The 16584-nt window shown below is 45.4% G+C and overlaps 1 protein-coding gene across 1 annotated transcript in view; it reads right to left on the bottom strand.

Annotated features, from left to right (window-relative positions):
* The window catches only part of Clgn (calmegin), a 34387-nt gene extending 20446 nt beyond the window's left edge, over window positions 1-13941 (bottom strand). Inside the window, exons 1-5 of the mRNA XM_052166483.1 lie at window positions 13851-13941; window positions 7944-8093; window positions 6459-6535; window positions 5817-5875; window positions 3440-3581 (exon numbers count right to left, since the gene is read on the bottom strand). Coding sequence (XP_052022443.1) covers window positions 3440-3581; window positions 5817-5875; window positions 6459-6535; window positions 7944-8084 — 419 coding nt within the window. The 5' untranslated portion in view covers window positions 8085-8093; window positions 13851-13941. The remainder of the gene's footprint in view (window positions 1-3439; window positions 3582-5816; window positions 5876-6458; window positions 6536-7943; window positions 8094-13850) is intronic.
* Window positions 13942-16584: the final 2643 nt, after the last annotated feature.

Consider the following 16584-nt stretch of genomic DNA (forward strand, 5'->3'; position numbering starts at 1 on the left):
CACAGGAAGCATGCTGCACTGGTAAGATTTGCAGAGATGGGACGGGAAGCAGGAGGTTTGTCACTCACTGGAAACGTACGACTCTCCTGCCAGGTAGTGAACAGACCAGTCATGCAACGAACCACTGGATTCAAACTGTTCCAGATCAGCAGGCGGTGACAGGATATGTCCTCTGGCAGCTGACACACACCCTACCCATCGGGACCCAGGGCTTTCTCCATACGCTAGTCTACAAAATTAGAAATAATTGGCTAATATTCAGACTGTCTGGAACACTCAAGAGCAAAAAGAAAAAAAAAACTTTCAAAAATCCTATTAAAAATAGTGCACACCACAGGGATGGCCAAGGCCTTGTGCACTATGAAACAGTTGTGCAGCTGGGTCTTCAAGCAGACCCCTAATAACAGGAACAGGGCTGTCTCTGACTCTGTTGCCTGCCCTTAGATCCCTTTCCCCTAACTGGGCTGCCTTGTCTAGCCTCAATAGAAGATGTACTTAATCTCTCACTGCAACTTGAGATACCAAGGCTGGTTGATATCCATGGGAGGCCTCCCTCGCCATCTCTAAGGAGAAAGGAAGGAGAGTGTGGGGGGAGGGAGATGAGCGGGAGGGATTGGGAGGAGGGAGGGAACTGAAGCAGTGATCAGGATGTAAAGTAAATAAATAACTTAATTAATAAAAATTATACATGCTTAAGAAGGCAGAGGCAGGCTGATCTCTGAGTTTGAGGCCAGCATGGTCTACAGAGTGAGGTCCAGGACAGCCAAGTCTACACAGAGAGACTCTATCTCAAAAAAAGTGCAATAGACTTACATAGACATTTCTCAAAAGAAGATACACATGAATAAAGAACATTATAAAAAACATGTTCAACCACGAATCAGGAAAACACAAATGAAAACCTTACCCGGGTGGAATAGCTTTAATGAAAAACAGAAAATAAAACCAAAACCCCCAAACCACCCCAAAATAAACAAACAAAAAACTTATGATGATGTCAAAAAAGCAATTCTTATATATTGATGGTGGGACCACAGATTAATACAGCCACTATGATAAATGGCACCAGGACTGTACCATGAGCCACTGTCGCAATCCCGGGGCTGGGAGTGTAGCCACAGGGAGTGAGCACATCAGCTCATGATGCTGGCCCTTCCAACGCCCACTCAGCAGCGATCTCAGTGGCCTGATGCACAGTTAACCGGGGTGGCACTGACATGTGGCTACGGAAGGGGTGGTCCATATGTCCAAAGGAATGCTGTCCTGCCACTTCAAAGCGTCAGTAAAGTTTCACTCACAGCGACATGGCTGGCACTGTGGAGCATTACATAAAGTAAAATAATTTCAGCAAAACCACCCAAGACATACCCCACCTGCTCGCATTCCTTTTTGGAAGGAACGTATTGATTTAAGAAGTGACAAGGAGTTATTGGTGGTTTGGAATCAAAAGGGAGAGGAAGGAAAGAGGGAAGAGAAAGACCAGGGACCAAAATACACTCAGAAAGAAGGAAGGTCTTCGGAGTCCTGCAACGGTAGGTGACTACAACAATTTATCTCCTAGAAAGGGCCAGAAGACAGCATCTCAACACAAAGCTGTGACAAATGTTTAAAGAGACAGAAATGTCAGGTTGCATCCCACACTGACTGTAACATACACATTAAATGATCAAACACCACACAGGTGGTGCATGTATAAAATTAAGGTTTAAAATGAATACTGTACAGAAGAAAAGTAACACAAAACTGTTGTTATTTGAAAAAGTGATCACAGAGATTAGAAAAATGTTCCAAATTGCAAAGCATTTCAGACTTTTGGGCAGGTATGTTCAAACATGGCCATGGAAAGGAAAAGTCTCCAAAAATGTCAGCCAACGCCACATGCTACTGAAAGCATTTAAGGGAATATTTTAGCCCATGTGACAGCTGGCCAGATCCTGACTCGCTTTCTTTTTTCAAGATAATAATTTCACAGTTGTTTGAGAAAGTTTTAGATGTATTTTGTTTGCTTCTTATCTGGCAAGACATTTTCCCCCTTTTTTTGGTGACTCACATTGAAAACATGACGTTTATCTTAGCCCTGAGAACTTGAATTTTGTCTTGGCTTCCTTTACAGCCCTTTTCAAATGAATGATGCATTCAGTGAGTGATGTTACGCACACCTAACTTTTAGGTGACTGGGAAGGCTGCTTTCCAGTTCTCAAGGAAGGGCTGTGGAGACGGCTCAGTAGTGAAAGTGCTTGACACCCAAGCGTCAGGACCATAGTTCAGATCCCAGAACCCAGGGCAATGTGGGGTGGACATGGTGGCCAGCCTGTGACTCCAGCTCAGGAGGCAGGGCTGGGGGATCTGCAGAGCAGGCTGGCTAGAGAGAGAAGCCACGCTGTAGACAGAGTCTGTGTCTGTGAATAAGGTGGGTCCAGGGTGATTCCCGGCATCAACCTCAAACCTCCAAACACAGACACAGGTATACATACATAAACACATAATTGTATACATAAACACACAATTGCATACACACCACATGGAGGGGGAGGAAAAAGAAAAAATTATCAAGGAAAACAAAAATCAGACCAAATCTTAATAGTAAATAAAGGCAACATAGCTAATGTTAGTTCATACAACGGCAACCCCCCTTGTGGAGTGGATCGCTACCGAAATGGACTCCTACAGACTGACTGAAATGGGGCAACTAACCAGGAAGGAGCACCGCTCACAGCACTGGCAGAGGATCACAGAGTGTGCAGGCCTGTGGGTACCACCGCTACTCTGGAGGACATACTGACCTGGGGCAGTTTCCAATACAAGGCAACCTGTGACTAACGCTGCCTCATTCCCTTTCCTCTGCCATTGAACAGCGAGGGGTTTTCAAAGCCTCACTTTGGCTTCAAGAACTGCAGGCGAGAGCAGGTTAGGATTCCACCTGACCTCGGGGCAGTGTGCATGTGACCCCAGGGCTGGGTCAGTGCAAGGGGGAAGAGACTTCAGACAGTACGGGGCTTTAAGAAGCGCTCTGCACCTGAGGTCATCGGCCTGCAGACACATTGCCCTGCTGAAATCTGTTTGCTGCCTCTGAGCTCTGTTTTGTTTTGAATATCCTGAGGTTTCTATCTTAACAGCACGAAACAAGAAAAGCTAAGTCAAGAATGTTGACTTAATGTGCCATCCTTTACGGAACCAGAATTGTGCCTACAGGGCATGTGATGTAAAAGTTTATCATAACCTGTTTGCCCCCCAAAGCCCAGGGTGTGGCTAGGTATACATGCGTTTGTCTATGAACCTGGAAAGGGAAAGGGGGGGATCTCTCTCTCTCTCTCTCTCTCTCTCTCTCTCTCTCTGTGTGTGTGTGTGTGTGTTTGTGTGTGTGCAGCACCAAACCTAACATACATTCAGATGTCAAATTATAGCAGACTAATACAAATGATAAAGTCTTAAAACTTACTGAACTATCAAAGGCTTATCGGCAAAAATAAAGGGTTTTGCGAGCACAGCGGAGATCGCGTGGTGCTTGGCTTTAGACTTCAGAACCAGCCCTCTGTCGCCAGGCACCTGGTTTTCCTTCAGTTCTTCTAGTTCCCATCGTCCTGAAGGAGAAAGCAAAGGGAATGGGCTGCAATGGCCGACACACAGCTGCGTCCCTCAGCCTTGTCAGCTGGTCCTCTCCCATGGAAACTGATTACGGAGAAAATAAAACTAAATAACTAAATAAAAACTAATAACGAAAACGATTCCTGAAATTTCTATTTCCCCTCTCCTTATTCCATCCTTTCTCTTCCTTCTTCTCTTCTCCTCTCTTCTACACCCCCCTTTTCTTTTTCTTATCATTTACCAGAAACTGGCTTCATTTCCTTAGTTAAAACTCAGAAGACAGGGGCTGGAGAGATGGCATAGCAAGTAAGAGCACTGACTGCTCTTCCAGAGATTCTGAGTTCAAATCCCAGCAACTGCACGGTGGCTCACAACCATCTGTAATGGGGTCCAATGCCCTCTTCTGGAGTGTCTGAAGAGAGAGATAGTACTCATATATGTAAGATAAATAAATCTTTAAAAAATACCATAGATGGACACAATGATATTTTCTTGATCTACTTTCAATAAAACAATGGTGATAACAATGTGGTTCCTCTCGCGAGATCTGAGTGCTGACTGCACTTCCGTTCTGTGTCTTACCCTGCTGAGCGCACCCTCTGATCAAGAGCAAAGCTTGCCCTGTCCAGACACTTAAAATGAATAAAATAAATTTAAAAGTGTGCATGAAACAAGTGCGGCATTCAAAGCCCCAGAGCTGAGCTGGGCTCCGGGCTGGAACCTCAGTGTTTGGAGCTGAGCGTTTTTGTTGGCAGACCATGGGGCTACACAGACTGTAAGCCAGGTGAGCTAACTGTAGCCCCAGACCTGGTCTGTGCTGGACACCAACCCTTTACTCATTTTAGAATAGAAAAAAAAAGACAAAACCAAACTTAGTTTAATTTATATAAAATATTACAGTTTCAAAAATTATATATGTTTGTCTGTTCCAACCAAACTCAATTCAGTAAAAGATAGTTATTTTGCTATAATGTTTCAACTCACAATTATTTTTATGGGCATGCTTAAATCACTAATGCTTCTAGACTGCTTTTACTCCTTTTAAAAACAGTGCATCTACCACAAGTCCCACCATCAAAGTAGCTTGAGTTTTTGTTGTTTTGTATAATTATTGGGATTTTAAAAGTACTCTTAAGAAAGATTTTCAGCAGGGAGCAACACATTGTTGTGCATGTCTGTAATCACACCATTACTCATAGCCGAGGCAGGAGGATTGCATGTTTGAAGACAGCCTAGGCTACATAGCAAGACCTATCTCAAAAGTTTGCAGGTCTCCTTAAAGCACCCCCACCCATCTTGTATTATATTTTCCCAGAATGAACCTTTTACTTCTCTTCTCTTCTCTTAAAGACCATACAGAGCTCAAACACAGATGCTTAAAGCCAGACATTCTGGTTGATAGTAAGTAATACTGTATTTATTTAGATTTATTTTGGGCAGCACGTTCCTTGGTCTCATTGTTTCTTTGAGGGGAAAAATTCTCTCAATGGCTTTAGACTGGTCTATCCATGGGTTCATCTGGGGTATACACTCATGTGGAGGGTTTGTGGGGATGGAGAATGTTTCGTACGGAGGGAGGCAGCAGGCAGCAGGCAGGGTCTTTGTCTTACACGTGGGAGCTATGAGCAAGAATTTGGCCATGGAAGCCTAGCACATGCTGTGGTATAAACTGCCTTGCAGTGTAAGAGTTCTAGGCCACGTGCTACAGGGTGTGAGGACTTCCTAGACAGCGGAACTCCCCTCACGCTCAGCCGGAGCAGAGGGAGACCTTCCTTTTGGACATGATGGTTGGGGAGACTGTGGACCAGAAGGAAGACACTCTTTTGTCATTCTCTGAGGTAGTCCTTCTAGGGAAGGAAATATGACCCTGAAAGACATTTCCACAGCCCAACCAGAAGACGGCAGCATCAGGGATCCTGTGGACAAGGACAAGGCCTGATGCTGCTGGCTGCCTGGTGACCACAGTCTCACAGCGCTCATTGCTCGACCCGTGAGTGCCCAGGCTTGAGGCAAAGGGTCCAGAACAGCTCAGTGCACGTAAGATTACTGGGGCAAAGTCCAACTGTACTCTAAGAGACAGACAACCGGTTAGAGTGGGAAATCCCTGAAAAACCGTAGAGGGGCTGGTGGAAGGCAGAGTGGAACTTCCGGCCAACATAACGTAACAAAAATATAATCTCAAGGCTGTGAACATCGATTGTGGCTAACTAATATTTGAATAAGTATTTTACCATCATAAATAGAAATTTCTGAATCCATATCATCCTTCTTTGCTTTGGATAAGACCCACCTGTAAATACAAGTAAACAAAGATATTTGCCATTAAAATAAGATTTGCAATTTATAGATAAAAAAACGCATGCAAAAATACAAGAGGTTGTTACCCGACACAACCAGAGTTTTCATTCAAAAACTTTTGAGTGAAAAGTACTTCTTAGTACTAAGAAGCTGATCAGTTAATCTAGTCTTAGGGCAATCCCAGGGGCAGGAGTTCAATCGGCTTGGCTTAGCTGGTGTCTGGGGAATAAGTACGCACACCAGGCTGGGTTCTCAGCGGGAAATGGGGATGGAGTACACATCTGGCCCCCGGCAGAGGGGCTGGGGCACAGCAGACAGTAGCTATTACCCTCGCAGAGGTGTGTACTATCACTGAGGCTGCAACAGAAACTCAAAGCTGGGTTATCAATTGCCACTGTTAATTTCTCCTTTAGTGAACAAGCAAATGCTGTGTGCTTTCTTTGCATGCCAAATTTGTGTCTCTCTGTAGAAATACACAGCTTTAAACTATCCTAGAAGGTCACAGGAGCACTAATTCTCACAGACCAATAGGTTCAGGACACTCATCAAACTGAAGAAAACGTGGAGACACTCACCCAGCCAGATTTCCACTATCAAATGTTTCTGTAAAATATACTTCTCCTATAGGTTGAGGTGTCTTATATTTAATAGTCTAGAAAAGAGAATTTTTAAAAGCTAAAGTTATTTATTTTGCAAATATCTGACGTCATTCTGCTGGTTCAGAACCTAGTACACAGTACACAGGGGCAACACAGATGGAGGGGCATGGGATCTGGCTGTGAAGCTCATGTCTCGGCAATGTCAAAATGAAACCTGTTACCCTGTATAACTGATGTCCAGTAATGAATTTTTAATGTTTGTCTCACTTGCCACCTCACCAAATCTAGTCCCTCATGGTGAAGAGTCTTGTGATTTGTTTTTAAGTATGAACCTCCAAAGACCCCTGTAGCAGTGTATCTGCCCCAGCTGTTGGTACTTTAGGCATTGCTTTGCAAATCACAGAACTGGTTTCACAAGAATATCTTTGCAGAGATCGAAATTTAGGGGAAGCACAATATTCACTGCAGACAGATAATAACACTTATATTTGCATATTAAAAATCCAGTAAACAGGAGATGGAGTAAAGGAATCTGTGGGAACTTCCTGTGACTTCTCTGGGCCCTTTGACCAGAGGCCGGCACAACAGGATGGATGATTTCTAGTTATCACAATTTTAGATGTGAATATACTCAATATGGAGGCAGCAGAGACATGGTTCTAGAGAGCCAAGTGACCTGTGGGTCACCACTCCTTGGGGAGGGTCCTGGGGTGGAATGACCCTCTCACATGAGGGTCACCTAAGACCATGGGGAAAGCACAGAAATGTTGCATTTCATTACAGTTGCAAAATTACAGTAATGATGTAGCATCAACAATAATCTTATGGTTGGGGTCACCAGAGCATGAGGAACTGCATTAAAGGTTGTAGCATTAGGAAGCTAGAGTACTGCTCCAGGGAATAGTCAAGGTAGATAGGGCAAAGTCTCTATGTTTCGAAGTCTCCGGTCAGTCATCTCCTCAGAATGTAAACCTTCAGTGACAGCACAGAGGTGGAGCCCTGGCACAGCCCAGCTCAAACCCACACGGCCACCCTTCCCTGTTCAAATCTCCCGTGTAGCCATTTGCTACCCACAGAGAAATAAATAAGCAAAAGTCGCTCCCTTTATGTCCTGAGAACCATAAATGATGGTACCTTCCATTTTGTCTGGAGAAGGCTGGGATTACCAGAACTAAAACTGAAGGCCTTGGTCTTTGCTAAAGGACTTGGCCCTCTATAACCAGCGAGCTCCTGTCTCGTCAGCAAAAGCTCTGCACCTGCATCCTGAGCACAACTGGATTAGGTGGCAGACACAAATTTTTGCTGTGTGGCACTCTAAGGAACACAGCTGGAAAAAGTGAGGTCTTACTATCCACTGTGAAGACAAAGGCTGTCAGGAGAGAAGGACATGTATAGTGAGAGATCTGTCACTCCTATGACCATGGAAAGAATAGCGTATAACTCACTTCTCAACCATCTTACCCCCGAGGAAGGTTCATCGTTAAGATTACTGTCGTCTGAATTTTCACTGAAGTCTTCCACCTCAACACCATCCTCCATAAAATCCGCATTGGCCGTGATGAACAGGAGACCCAAGCACAGTCCAACACCCTGGAAATGCATATTGACTCTCTGTGAAATTAAGAGCAGCCAGTGAAAACCCAGGTGGGGATGCCTTGTGGTAAGAACCAAAGGAAGCAACGACTTCTCCTTCAGTCTACAGTGCCTTACTCACTAGCAACAGTATTTAAAGTAAGCCTTGACCAAGTCAAACACCAACTTCTAACTTTCATTTTTAAGTCGTCTTCCAAAATCAAAGAGCTAATGTGTAAAGATATAAGATGTCCGCAAGTGCCTATGAGATGCAAATATTGTAAAGATGTTGTGATCCCTAAATTTTCACTTACATTGTTTCACATAATGTGACTTAAGTATGTACAAAATTCAACATCTGATAATGGTACATCTAGAAGTGACTTACATCTAAACACCAAAAACTAAGGGATTTTTATTCAAACATTCAATGAAATAGTGCTTTGCCAAAGTCAAGTCCCATGCTGTCGCAGACTGTCTGATGAGGACCATGTTCTAGACAACTCACCATTCCTAAACTTCCATGATCATCACCTAGTTATCTGACCCAGTTATTGTTTCTTCAAACAACATAGAACTGCGGAGCAAAGGCCAGACATAGCTTGCTGCCTTCTTCTTTTTTTTTCTTTTTCTTTTTTCCTTTCTTTTTTTTTTTTTCCGAGACAGGGTTTCTCTGCGTAGGCCTAGCTGTCCTGGAACTCACTCTGTAGACCAGGATGGCCTCAAACTCAGAAATCTGCCTGCCTCTGCCTCCCAAGTGCTGGGAGTAAAGGTGTGCGCCACCACCGCCCAGCAAGCTTGCTGTCTTCTTAGCAGAAGTGCCTGGCTTATGTAATTATGCTGTCATCGACTCTCATCAGCATCCACTAATTCAAAATTTCTCCCTTGGTGCCAACAGGCTTTCAAATGAGTACTGTTGGGCACTGAGACAGTTCCATGTCATTGATTCAAAAGCAGTCATACAATAACTCCTCCTCCTGTCCTTCCCCCTCCTCCTCCCCTTCCTCCCTCTTTCCTCCTCCCCTCCTTCCTCCTCCCCTTCTTCCCCTTCCTCCTTCTTCCTCCTCCCCTTTTCCTCCTCCTCCTCCCCTTCTCCTTCCTCCTCCTCCCCTTCCTCCTTCCTCCTCCCCTTCTTCCTCCTCCTCCTCCTCCCCCTCCTCCTCCTCATGTATGCTGTTCTTTCCATAATGCTAACATGGACAGGGGGAAATTTTTAAAGTAGATTCTTAGAACACTAAGATGTTTTAGGAAATAGATAGCTATAGATGTATATGGGTCTACTTAAGAAGGGTGGGCCTGATCGAGATGTCGCTACAAGCACCAGAATTATCAACAATGATGATTGAAGGCCACACAGACTGGAGGAATTGAAACTCTCACTTGCTGCTGAGGAGTGGCAATGTATCACACCAACACAGTAGGAACTGCAGTGGCATGTTTCAACATGTCCAGTGATTCCACTCAAAATAGCCAAAGTAAACAAAGCCTAAGTCCTCACAGACACAAGCCATAAGATACATTTCTTCTATCAATCCAAATGTGGGCCAACTCAAATACCCGTCAACTCGTGAGCATACAGACCTAAGTCGAAGCCCTCCAACCCTGGGAAAGCACCCAGCAACATAAAAGGTCAGGAAGCAGGATCACAAAACTGTAACGCCTATGAAAAAGCCAATTATAAAAAAGTCATAAATGCTGTATCGTTCTACTTTAAAGAAGTCAGAAACCTACAGAGCCGGAGAGCAGATCCCATCAGCTAGACAAGGGCCCTGGGAGAGAGCTAGTGGGCTTATCTTTTGAGGGCGATGAAATGTCCAATATTGGAATCTAGTAGTGGCTACTCAAGTCTACAAATATAATTACACATATTAAGCACTTGAACTTGATACTATACAAATTATATATCAGTAGAGCAATTTATAATACAGAATCCCCCCCCAAAAGCATTATTTTACTTAGCTACTTCAATGGATACAACCTTTTTTCTGAGATCAAAACTTGAGATGAATGTTTGAGCCAGATGACCTTGATTTTTTCTAAGGGTTGGTGGCTGTCACCCTAATGTTTACTTTGAAAACACACATTTTGAAAACCACTAAACAGAAATATACCTTAATAGGAGCTTTCTATACTCAGGTACTGCCATTTTTATGAACAGAGGCAACACACACACACACACACATACACACACACACCATAAATAAATAAATGTAAAAAAAAAAGAACATCAATATCACTTTAAAAACATGCTTTCTCTTTCAAAATAAATTTCTGGAGAGTTCATATTGTCAACTTGACAGAATCTAGAATCATCTAGAGAGAAACGTCTGGGCAGCAGGCCTGTTCCCAGGGTGTCTAGATTGTGTTCCTTGAGCTATGAAGACTCATGTTAATGAGGATGACACCGTCCCGTGGACTGTGGCCTCAGACTGAAGGAAGAGACAGCAGCTGGACACCAGAATCCATCTCTCTACTTTCTGACTGCAAACACCGTGTGAGCAGCTGCCAGGCCTTCCCAGTCACAATCGACTGTGTCCCCTCAGACTGTAGGCCAGAATAAACAAACCCTTCCCTCCTTAAGTTCCTATATCCAGGATTTCAGTCTCAGCAACAGAACTAACAAAGGAGCTGCTCCTGTCCACTCTATCATATGACCATTCCACGCTGGGGTCTGAGGACCTTCCCACACTTCCCACACTGGCTGTACGCAGGGATCCAGGGGCTGTGTGCCTCCCCAGCATGGTGATTACAGGGGCTCACCGCCACACTAGCTTCTCTTCTTATCTATGGAGTTTCAAACCCACAAGGCGCCTATTTAACATATCACAGCAGACCTGGCCTCCAGGTTTTCCCAGCATCCCTCAGTCCTACCTGTCATGGGGTAAGTCTGGCATATCCTGCCCTCTACCCTGAACTTTCCTGCCCAGGGCTGAGCTGCTCTTACCCTAGACTCTTCCCAATAAAATCTAGACCTCTAGACCTGTGGCTTCCTGGCGGCTGGACCTCTCTCCTCTCCCCTGGTTCCCCTCTCTCCTCTCCTCTCCCCTGGTTCCCCCCTCTCCTCTCCTCTCCCCTTTCCCCTTCCCCATCTCCTCACATGGCTTAGGGTCCTGAGGACTCTGGACTCTCCCTGAAGTCTCTGCCTCTGGCTAATCTCTCGTCTATGGGAATCTAGCTCCTGCGGCACACCTAGGAGCAGTCTCCTTATTTATTGTTTTCATTCACTGTATATACTTTTTGCTTCTATGAAAGCTATCTGAAGATTCCCGAGCCTCACTCACATCCAGAGGTCACTCTGTAGCTTCAGGGACTTGTCCACCCCAGAGGTGACCCACGGCCTTCCTTAGGCCAGACTTGCTCTTTCCCTGGAACTGAGAATGCTTATTATTGTGGGCATCGAGAGGGCTCAGACAGAGCTTGCTGCTAAGCCTGACGACCCAAGTTTAATCCCCAGGACCCGCACGGTGGAGGGAAAGAACTGATTCCCAAAGCTGTCCTCTGACCTCTACGTGTGTGTCGTAGTACTTGACCACCCCCATAAATAAAGAATAGATAATAAATAAATAAATGCAATTTTATTTTATTTTGAATTTTTATTTTGTATTCCTGGCTGTCCTGAAACTCACTGTGTAGACCAGGCTAGCCTAGAAATCAGAGAGCGACCTGCCCCTGCCTCCCAAGTGTTAAGATTAGCTTAATAAATCACACCTGGTTTAATAAATGTAATTTTAAAAATTGTAAACATGCTTGTCTGTGTCTTTAACTCCCCCATCTACTGACACAACCTCTAGTCAGCCAAACTGGTTCTAAATGCATGGACTCGGGCTGGGAGTGAGGACACCCATGGCACTTGCCTGCGTCCCCAAGGCCCCGGGCGCACTACCAAAAAACAAAGCAACAATAGACGGAGTAGTCTCGCTGGTCCCTTGGGGTGTCTGGGAACTGAATTCAGCAGGAGGGCATTTGTGCAATGAACACATTTTGATTCCTCAGCCTCCTCCACTAGGGACCTAACCTTCCTGACAGACACTGGTAAGTTTTCAGTCCGTGTCATGTCCATGCCAGCTGACCTTTATAACCAACCCTGCCCTCTTGTTAGCCTGGTGTTTTCTAAAAACAATTCTTAAACTAGACACGACTTTAAAAATGTTTAGTAATTCTGACCATATACTGCCCCTTCCACAACTCATTCTTTCCTTTTGAGTGTTTGCCATATATCTATATACAATGTGTGTGTGTGTGTGTATATATATATATATATATATATATATATATGTACTTTAATTGTATGTATGTTTCTCCTGTGTGGTTATGTGCACATATGTGTGGATGCCAGAGGAGGCCAGAAAGGGGCATCAGAAGCCCTCTAACTGGAGTTACAGGTGGATTTCGCGTCCTCTGCAATAGCAGCGTGTGTTCTCCACCGCTGGGTCCTCTCTCCAGCCTCACTACTTCCCCATTTAAGGTACACACACTCTTGTAAATCGATGCTCTTCTAACTGAGAAGTTTTGCCTGTGTGATTTGGACCTAAGGCTGACTGAGGTATCAGACATCATCTGCACACCTCTGGAGCAATGTCTGGAAACACCCTGTGATTCTTTCCAACTACAGAAGGACAGTATAAGCTCCCTGCCCTTGATACCTTGTCAGTAAGTGACTAACACTGTTGTTCAAAGGACAACTGAACTAACTGTTTCCCTGCTCTGGGCTTCTTGTCACCTTTGAGATGAAAGTCCTATCAAAGCTGGTGGTCCCAGTTTTCTAATTACATAATAAAGAAGGAAAGTTTAATAGACACCAAACAAGGCCGAGCCTCTCGACAGCACCCACCTGCTAGCACCTGCTAGCTGCATAGCCGTCATTACAGGCAACAAACCAACAAGACTAATGAAAAACCAAGACCAAAAAAAGACTATCTGAAGTTTAGGGGACAAGATCAATGTATCTGGATGGTCAAACCAACAGACTGTGGACTAGAAAATGGTCAAAATTACAATTACCAGAAAAGAGGGCTACCTAGAGAGATGTCAAATTTTCAGGGCAACAAAACTCACCATGATTTACTATTCTATGTATCAAAAACTTTCAACATAAAATTAATCTTCAGAGACATTGAGTTATTGACTTTCAATTTTTGTTTTGCCTAAATTTTTTATTTATTTTTAAACCTTCTGTTTCCAGTTCCCAACTTCCCAAACAAACCCCTGCACAGCTTCTTCCTCCTGGGTGGGGCAGATGCTACTTAAATTCAGCTAAAGTATCTGATTGATAGTAAACAGGCTTTCGATAATGAGTCTCTAGTCACTAAGGTTTTCTGGATTCAACACACTCCCGGTCACTCCCCAGTGGCCCAGTTAGGCTCCACCCAAGTGTCTAGGGAGTGGCCAGGATTCTCTGGCCACCAGGTTTGGGGGCGGCGGCAGGGGGTGGGGCGGGGTAGAGTTCTTCTAACTTCGCAGAAAGGTGGGCTGCAAATGAGCCCGGGTTGGTTTTGTTTGTGTTTTCTAGAAACGTGTGACGAACTCTCCAGAGATCCTGGTATTGCTCCGTGATGGAACCGGGCCACGGTGGCAACCGCAGCGGTGGCAACCGCTGGGATAACGGACTCGAGGGGCGCCAGGCTGGGCAGGGCAACCTGGCCTTCCCCAGTGTCAGCAAAGCAGGGGGCGGGGGACCCAAGGGACTCGCGGTGGCATCTCCCTCCACCCAGGGCTGATCTCTGTCCCCGAGGCGGGCAGAGCCCACCCAAGAGTCTAACTCGCACATCCATCCCTAAACTCGTCCTGCAGCCTCACCTGGCCGCACCAAGCGGAGCGCTCTCCAGTCTCAGAAGAGGATGCTGCCGGGCACCACCCCGTCCCCAGAGAACAAGCTGCAGGAAGGCGGCCCGCGCTCTACACACCTGTCCTGCGGGCTTGTGTCCAGCAGCGGCAGCTTAGGTGTCCGACTGGCCGCTACTCGGTGCCCGGCGTCTCCCCAGACGGATCCCGCCGGCAGCCGCCCAGCAGCGACTGCTAACTGCGCGTGCGCGAGCGGCCGCGCCGGAGGCTGCGGGCTGCAGCGGCGGCCCCAGTGCGCGAGCCGCCGGCTCAACCGCCGCTCGGGACGGACGCCGCGGCCGCGCGCCTGGGGCGGGGTGCCGGGGACACGGTCCTCCCAACGTCAGTCCCTCTCTGGAGCTCAGGCTGCAAGCTCTGCGAGCTGCTCGGTTCTTCGTGTCGCGCCTTCATTGGCTTCCGGATGGATGATGAATGGATGGATGGAGTGGTTTGGTTGTTTTTGTTTTTGTTTTCTTTTCTTTCTCTTGTTTTGTTCTGATTACCTTAAACTCCTTGATCCTCCTTCCCCACTTCCTGACTTTTGGAACTGCGGACTTGCACCATCACACTGCCATAGACCGTCATCACACTGTCAAGCAGTAGCGACTGACGCCCTCTTGGTGGGGTTTGGCGACCTCTGTATCAGTTGATGCACCTCTCTTATTCCCTCAATTTTATCTCAAAGTTTTTAAGAGTGCCAAGATAGGCGTGCCAAATTCATACGCTAAAATTTCCCCTATATTTCTGTATTTTAGCAGCTGATTGCTCACGGCTATCAGTCGGGAAGCATCCTATTTCACATATGCACATGGCTTGCTATTACATTATAAATAAAACTGTACATTTTCATTTTGGCAGTATTAATAATTTGCCACAGACACATAATTGGTTTTTATTAATCTTGAACACTGCTTGAAGGTGTTACCTGCTCTCTCTCTGTATGCTTACAATTCTGTGCATTGTTTGTATCAAATATTTGTGTGACCAAACTTGGAGTCTGAGTAAACGTTCTGTTTTCTGTCCATAATTGTTTGCAGTTTGCCTCTTGATTTAGGATCTGTCATTTTTTTTTGTTTTGCTTGACTCAACTTTACTGTGGTTTCAATATAGTAACTTTAACTGTCTTTATTCCTCATTAGGCACAAGCAATACATTTTTAAAAACTTACACACCTCCATCCAAGAGCCCATCCGATCGAGGCATAGAGTCTGTGTTTTATCCAATCACTGTGCTGTTATTGTGGTACCCAAATTATCTTAGGTTTAACTGAAGGAGGTATGAAGTAGAAACCTAAGGGTTCTTTGGAAAGTCGGTTGGAAGGTGTTTTGCTGGGACAAACATGGGAAGGAACATTTTGTTAAAGTGGACACAGGTGCGAAAGGCTAAGGCGGACTCGCGAAGGAACGTTACTCTGAAGCAGACACAGGAGAGAGGATGTTCTGCTAAAGCAAGCATGTGAAAGGGCCCGTGATGAAGGATTCTTCCCTAATGACACGTGTATTGGTCCGTCTTACATTGTGTAGCTGGGCTGTATCTGTCAGGACTCCATAGAAACACACCAAAGAATTGTTGGGAGTGTGTTGTAGCTTTTGTTGGCAGAGTGATGCCAGCTGAGACAGATGCACATCCTGAGGCAACACCTGTGGAGGACACGTGATGTTTAGAGGGAGCATAGAAAGGACTTGGTGGACAGTGATGGGCTGAGCACGGCTTGCTTGTAGAGCCAGCTGCGCAACATTTGTTGGTCTTGTGTCTGCGTTGGTCTCGCTTGGTTGAGAGGCGCATCGTCAGAACTTTTCTTGGCATTCCCCTTGGGTCCCCCCTGCTGACTCAAGCCAAGGCTGGGGCCTGGCTGTCTCTGCTAGGTCATGCCACTGCTGTTCCCAACCCGACTCTACCAAACTGGACTGCTGGGGTATCTGTGAAGTGTTTGCGAGTGCACCGAGCTGCCACTACTGACCTGTGAATTGAGCTGTCCGTTTCTAGACAATATCGAAGTTACTCCAAAGAACCTTTCTAAGTAGGTTTATTTCTCCATATCTTTTTTTCCCCTATTACCTCTAGTGGGTAGTGGGCTACAGGGGAGGTTAAAGGGTTTAAGAACCATCATTAAAAAAACGCGTTGAAAAATTAAAGTTACAGAGGTGTCTTCAGGTTACTTCTGGTGGCCTTTGGACATGATCCTATTGTCTCTTAATTGGTCCTTTAAAATGTTTTATATGCAATTTGCTTATGTTGGGGATATGCAAATATCCAAGGAACACAACGAAAACGACATATTGCCAAAAGCTTTTTTTGGTCTCATCCCTAGCAATCATAGACTTGTGGAATTTGATAAAAAATGGAGTTTAAGCACCCTCCCCCCCCATTCTCCTTTCAGCCTGAAGTTCATCCACATGCCTAAATCCAAAGCTTGAATTTCCTTTTTGCTTTGTGGCTTCCCACTGTATTGATGTACAGCTGTTTACAAATCTGCTTTTTAAATAGACATTCTGGATAGTTTCTGGATGGGGATTATTACAAATATACTGTGGGCGTTCCTAGACAAGCCTGTGGAATGTCTAGGACAGAGGTTCTCCCTCCTCTTCAGCAGCTATAAGCAGAACGGGTGGGATGTCTGTGGTATCTGTGAAGGAAGATGCTAAGCTATGTGTTACAGTGTGGCTGTGGGATTTTAAGTTCCCACTAGCGATATGCCAGAGTCCCTGTT

This window comes from Apodemus sylvaticus, chromosome 21 (assembly GCF_947179515.1).
Source record: "Apodemus sylvaticus chromosome 21, mApoSyl1.1, whole genome shotgun sequence".
NCBI classification, from domain to species: Eukaryota; Metazoa; Chordata; class Mammalia; order Rodentia; family Muridae; genus Apodemus; species Apodemus sylvaticus.